This window comes from Triticum aestivum, chromosome 6A (assembly GCF_018294505.1).
Source record: "Triticum aestivum cultivar Chinese Spring chromosome 6A, IWGSC CS RefSeq v2.1, whole genome shotgun sequence".
Classification (NCBI taxonomy): domain Eukaryota; kingdom Viridiplantae; phylum Streptophyta; class Magnoliopsida; order Poales; family Poaceae; genus Triticum; species Triticum aestivum.
The window spans coordinates 55,273,438-55,279,295 of NC_057809.1; the positions used below are offsets into that span (position 1 = coordinate 55,273,438).

General features: G+C 46.6%; 1 protein-coding gene across 2 annotated transcripts; it reads left to right on the forward strand.

Moving 5' to 3' along the window:
• The first annotated feature begins 202 nt into the window (after positions 1 to 202).
• LOC123131974 (probable alkaline/neutral invertase F) lies at positions 203 to 5,552 on the forward strand. 2 transcript variants are annotated; one of them, XM_044551713.1, is made up of 5 exons: positions 203 to 346; positions 1,724 to 2,160; positions 2,405 to 2,839; positions 3,436 to 3,988; positions 4,885 to 5,552. In XM_044551713.1, the coding sequence occupies exons 2-5, from the start codon at positions 1,759 to 1,761 to the stop codon at positions 5,196 to 5,198; spliced, it is 1,704 nt and encodes a 567-aa protein (XP_044407648.1). In that variant the 5' UTR covers positions 203 to 346; positions 1,724 to 1,758; the 3' UTR covers positions 5,199 to 5,552. The 2 variants fall into 2 exon arrangements, with proteins under 2 accessions (XP_044407648.1, XP_044407649.1); XM_044551714.1 differs by having other exon boundaries at positions 213 to 346; positions 1,721 to 2,160.
• Positions 5,553 to 5,858: the final 306 nt, after the last annotated feature.

Below are 5,858 nucleotides of genomic sequence, written 5' to 3' on the forward strand. Positions count from 1 at the left end.
CCTTTTACCGCTCTCGTCGCCCAACAAAGGGAAGCCAGTGACAGCTAATTACCAGAGTTTGCCTCTTGAGATAAATTAATTACCACAGTTACTCCAGAGTTTGCCCAACAAAGGGAAGCCAGTGACAGCTAATTACCGAGCCCTCACCGACGTACCCCCTACAAAGGCGCGGCGCTAAACCCACCCGTCCCTCACTCCCACATTTCCCACCCCTCCGGCTCCGGACACACCCCCGCCTCCCACCACGCCTCGCCGCCCCGCTCCTCCTCCCCGCCGGGAAATCGGCCGCGCCTCCGCCACCTCCGCCACGCCCGCCCGCCAGCAGCATTCGCCCGTCGGTCCCGAGGTACGCGCGCACGAGGCTGCTTGTCCCTTCCCTCAGCGATTCCCCCGCTTAAATCCGGCCCGGGGGACGGCCTCCGGGCGCGCGCGCGCGCCGTCTAGATCCGCCTCCGCAGGCCTCGTCGCGGGCGGGGGGACGGGTGGAGGCGGAGCCGCGTCGTCGATCGGGCTCCCCTCTCGCCCCGTCTCTCTCACCGCGCGGTTTCGCTGCGCTCGAGGTTTATGGGGTGGGAGAGGGTTTTGCGGTTTCGCACGCGCGGGTTCGTGCGTCCCCTGTTCTGGCCATTTTTTTTCGCGTTCTAGGTCCTCCGTTTATGGAGTAGTAGCGTCGCGCTCGATTTCGGAGGCCGTCGCCCTGGCGCGCGGCCGCGTCTCTGCTCTTGTGGCAGAGTGCCTGGAATGCTTCGCTGATTTTGGTCCTACTAGTGCGTTCGGATCGTCCGCGGTTGGCCGCCATGTACAGCGTGCTGTTCCCCCTACGATAAGGGGGTGTGCCATCCTGTTTCACGGTTCTCCATTTAGAGGATCGAATTTGTTGTTGAATCATTATTATGTTGTGCATCTTTGATGATTGTTTAATCTGTGTGTGCTGTTTGGGTTGAGGATATGGTGGATGGTTTCGTGTTTTTGTTAAGAAATTGAGATGTGGTGGTCGGTGTAAGACAGTGCATCAGCGGCTTGTAATGTTGTGCTGTGTCCCTGTGCGGTGCGGTGATTGATCAGTTTGCTTTGATACTTCCCTTAGTAAGCGATTGTAATTGTTGGATTTGCATTTGGAGTCTCTGAGCATTCTGAGCAGGGACAAGCAGTATTGGTCTCAGTGCTGTACATGAGAGAAGTATTTTACAGGGCTTACTGGTAAAAATGCGTAGGTGGCTTCTGTCACCTTCACATTAGAATTATGCACTGTCCATAGCCCATTTTATTTTCAGACAGTAGGCAGCCTCAGGCAATTCCCCAAAGCTATTGTTCCTAGCTGTATGCGAGAAAATTACCAACGTTACGTTAGTCCCTTTCTGCCATTGCCTTTTTTCTGTGGATAAGATGATGTGTTCCTCTTACTGTAGGCTTACATTTTGACGGCATGGTAGTTTGTTTGTGTATCTTCTTAAGTAAAAGATGCAGTGCGTGTTGGTTTTATTTTGCTCTGCTTTCATCTCTGGTTCATGTTCTGGTATCTCAGTTTGTCATTGGTAACCTTCACCAAACATATACCCATCTCCACTTGTAAGTTGCACGAGCTACTGGTAGAATGCTGGCCTTTTCAGTTAGAATACAATGTATTTTATTTTTCGTACAGTATGGATTTTCTGAATTTCGAAATGAATTCAGCTCACTCTTGGATAAAATCTGACTTGCGTTTACCTTTTTGTATTAGCAGAGGTTTTGCTGTTTCAGAACTTTTGAACTAGAAAGATGGTACTCTCCTCAACAATTGCCCCTCAGAGTAAGGTCACAGAACTGACGGATGATACCAAGTATGATTCCTTGAATCTGGAGCAGAAGAAAAAAGCGTGGCCTATGGAACGGCACAGATCTGCTGAAGTGAGTCAAGCAATCTTATCTAAGATAGGGCATGATGGTTTTCAACTTTGTCATCAGCCCCAAATCCCGGAGATCGTTAAAGGTGGTTGTACACCAATATCTTCATGTGATCCTTCTGGAGAATTCACTGCAGACAGCAATGGAATGCACAGGCACACAATCACAGATGCTGCTTGGGAAGCCCTAAAGCAATCAATAGTTTACTTCAAAGGTCAGCCAATTGGGACTCTTGCTGCAATAGACAAGTCTCAGGCAGAACTCAACTATGACCAGGTTACCTTTTCCTTCCCAGTCGAACCATTGTTTTTTTCGTCCTTGGTAGTTATGAACATTCCTTACTCTATTCTACTGTATTTTTTAGAGCAAAATTCTCGAATAGCGAACATTGATGCTTTTAGTTATTGTCTCTTGTGTAAAGCACCTACTGTGTGTCTCATGAAAAAAACTTGTAAATCTCCTTGTACCCTACATACATTATTATCAACAGTGCTGAAATTCTTGCCATATCCTGGAACAGGTTTTCATGAGGGATTTCGTTCCTAGTGCCTTGGCTTTCTTGATGAAAGGGGAACCAACGATAGTGAAGAATTTCCTGGTAGAGACTGCTCGCCTTCAATCAAGAGAGAAGATGGTTGATCTTTTTAAGCTTGGACAGGGTGTGATGCCAGCAAGCTTCAAGGTGCACCATTCCCACCCTACGAAGAAGACTGAAACTCTGCTTGCTGATTTTGGTGAAATTGCTATCGGGCGAGTTGCTCCTGTGGATTCTGGCCTATGGTGGATTTTTCTTCTTCGTGCTTACACCAAATATACTAGGGACAGTTCTCTGGCTGAAAGTCCTCACTGCCAAAGGGCCATGCGCCTTATTCTCAAGCTATGGCTCTCTGAAGGCTTTGATACATCTCCAGCATTACTTTGCGCTGATGGTTGCTCCATGATAGACCGCAGAATGGTAAGCCACTCATAGACACCGCTACATAAATGTGTTTTGTTATTATTGTTCACATTATGTCTTGTGCCTGCCTGCTTACCATGAAAATTGAAATTGTCCCCTTATCCCATTAGTTTTATTACAAGGTAACTGTCCAGGCACATTCTTACAAATGCACTCTTGATCAGAATTGAAATTACATTAAGCTCGTTAGGATTATGTGAGTGCTTATAAGGATATTCTATGTGTACAAATGAGATAAGGAATCTGAAATGTGATCAGTCTGAACATTAGGAATCATACATTGCACAATAATGCAGTAGTTTTGAAAGTATGAGCACTGTGTAGTTATGAACAGCATACTTTCAGATAAGTGAATGCCATCAATCAAGTGTTGAAGAGATAAGGCGATTCGTTTTAGTCACGTATCACGGCTCTTATTGAGATTGGGACTGGAAACAAAGTTCACCTTAGATTGCATAATAATGTTGTACAAGGTCAAGTAAATAGCACGGATCATCTTATGAACTTTGGATGGGGAACTATCTGAATGTATACCTTAAGCATTTGTTCATGGCCATATTTTCTCTTGCTTGTATTAATTAAAATGCGTGCAGGGTATATACGGCTATCCGCTTGAAATCCAGGCACTCTTCTTCATGGCTCTGAGATGCGCCTTGAGTTTGCTGAAAGACTCTGATGACGACTTTGTGTACCAAATAACAAAGAGGATCAAAGCTTTGAGCTACCATCTGCACAGTTACTACTGGCTCGACTTCCAAAGACTCAACGACATCTATCGCTACAAGACCGAAGAGTACTCGCAGACAGCTCTGAACAAGTTCAATGTGATCCCTGAATCGATCCCTGACTGGATATTTGACTTCATGCCTAGCCGTGGTGGCTACTTCATTGGAAACGTCAGTCCTGCAAGGATGGACTTCCGCTGGTTCTGCTTGGGCAACTTCATTGCGATCCTGTCATGTTTGGCAACTGGAGAACAAGCTGAGGCAATATTGGATCTCGTGGAGGAACGCTGGAAAGAGCTTATTGGAGAGATGCCCCTGAAGATCTGTTACCCTGCAATGGAAAACCAGGAATGGCAGATAGTCACTGGATGCGACCCAAAGAACACCAGATGGAGCTACCACAACGGAGGGTCGTGGCCAGGTAAGTCTGAAAATAGTTTGATTAACAACACATTATAGTTCAAAATTTGTGCTGGCTTGGGAGTAATATTGATCTGTTTTAGCTAGCTATTCTGTCCAGCTTAGCTGTCAAGGATTGATTTATGGATGATTCCTTTGTGAACCTTGTTTAAGTTACAGTCTTGACACAGTAGCTCTTACAAAGTAAACAAATACTACCTGTCTGGCAATCATATTGTGTTTGAATGTAGCATAGTATCTGATTATGGTGATTTTTTAGGCATTTGTCTTCAGAAAAGGGTTGTGTACAGTATCTGTATTTCCAGGAATCTAATTATGACACCCTGCACAGCTGCAATATCATGCCCCCCCTGAAACACATGAGTTTGTTTTACTTTTTGCCCTTGGTGGTTACTGGTTTTGGACTTGAGGACACACATGTGTTAGTTGTTAGTATTCACTTTTTATTTTTATTTTTGCAGGATAGTTAGTGTTCACTTTTCTGTTCTGCTTTGTACCTGTGGTTAGTCTACGTACTGGTTCAGGACTTGAGGGCACACTTGTGTTGTGTGGTGGTATTTTACTTTTCTGCTCGGTTTTATACCTGTCCATGGTGTATATATGAATGACCTGAAATCAAATAACCCTCATAGGAGATTGATAGTTTTTATCAAAAAAATAGGAGATTGATAGTTTAGCTCATATAGATGATCTTATAGTGAACAGCTTCAGTTGTTTGATGTATGTCACTGCTTTTTATCGCCATATATAATGTCCATTCAGTATTAGCTCCTTGGATCTGTGCCCATGCACTGTATGCTCTTCTTTCCATATATGCACTACATTTCTACTGTATATGGCAATGTGCTTACCCTCTGATGTCCTGTTTCGGGGGCGCGCGCAAACTAAACTGTGCAGTGCTGCTGTGGCTCCTGGTGGCGGTGAGCGTGAAGCTGGGGCGGCCCCACATCGCCCGCGACGCGGTGGAGCTGATGGAGAGGCGTCTGGCCAAGGACGACTTCCCCGAGTACTACGACGGCAAGACGGGGCGGTACATCGGGAAGCAGTCGCGCAAGTTCCAGACGTGGTCGGTGGCAGGCTACCTGGTGGCCAAGATGCTCCTGGACGACCCCTCCAACCTCCGCGCCGTCTCCCTGGAGGACGACGGCCACATCCGGGAGCCCGTCCTCAAGCGCAGCAACTCCTGCCCGGCCCTGCACATATCGCACTGACACTACAGGTTTCGGCTCACTCGGATCCGATGGAGAGGAGGTACATTACACTACATACGATACGAACGTCGCAACGAAGTTTGGCGTGCGTGACAGGTTCAGACGCATCTCTGCATAGATCCCTGTATTGGGAGAGGAACATTTCTCTTTTTTTTAGTCTCGCTGCTGTCACTCGTTACTTACGGTAGTAAAGAAACATTGGTAAGTAGGATCGATGGAACGGTTACTGGATTTTGGTAGTAAGTAGCTCGGGTTATTCCGCGTGCACAGATTTTGGGTGGGGATGGAACATGTTCGTCGAGCGTGGTTACTGATGAAATGATGAATGAAATGACGCTGAATGTTGATGGACGATCGATGATGGCACGCCGTTGGCTTATTCTGTGTGTGGTCGTGGAAGTGTTGTTGTTTTGGAGATGGTGATAGTGATGTGTGAGTTACTCGCCATACCTGCTTGTTTTCTTTTGTTTTTTTTTCTCTTTTGCGATCAGCCATACCTGCTTGTTGATCAGCCCTTTTAGCCTTTTCGTATGTGGCTGCTTCTCGTTGGGATGTCGTTGCCACACGACGGTACTCGGGATTGTGGCCGAGCAATCCTGTAAACCTCAAGCATACGCGTGCCTTCATTGTTAAAAGCATGTGAGCACGCTACACGGACCT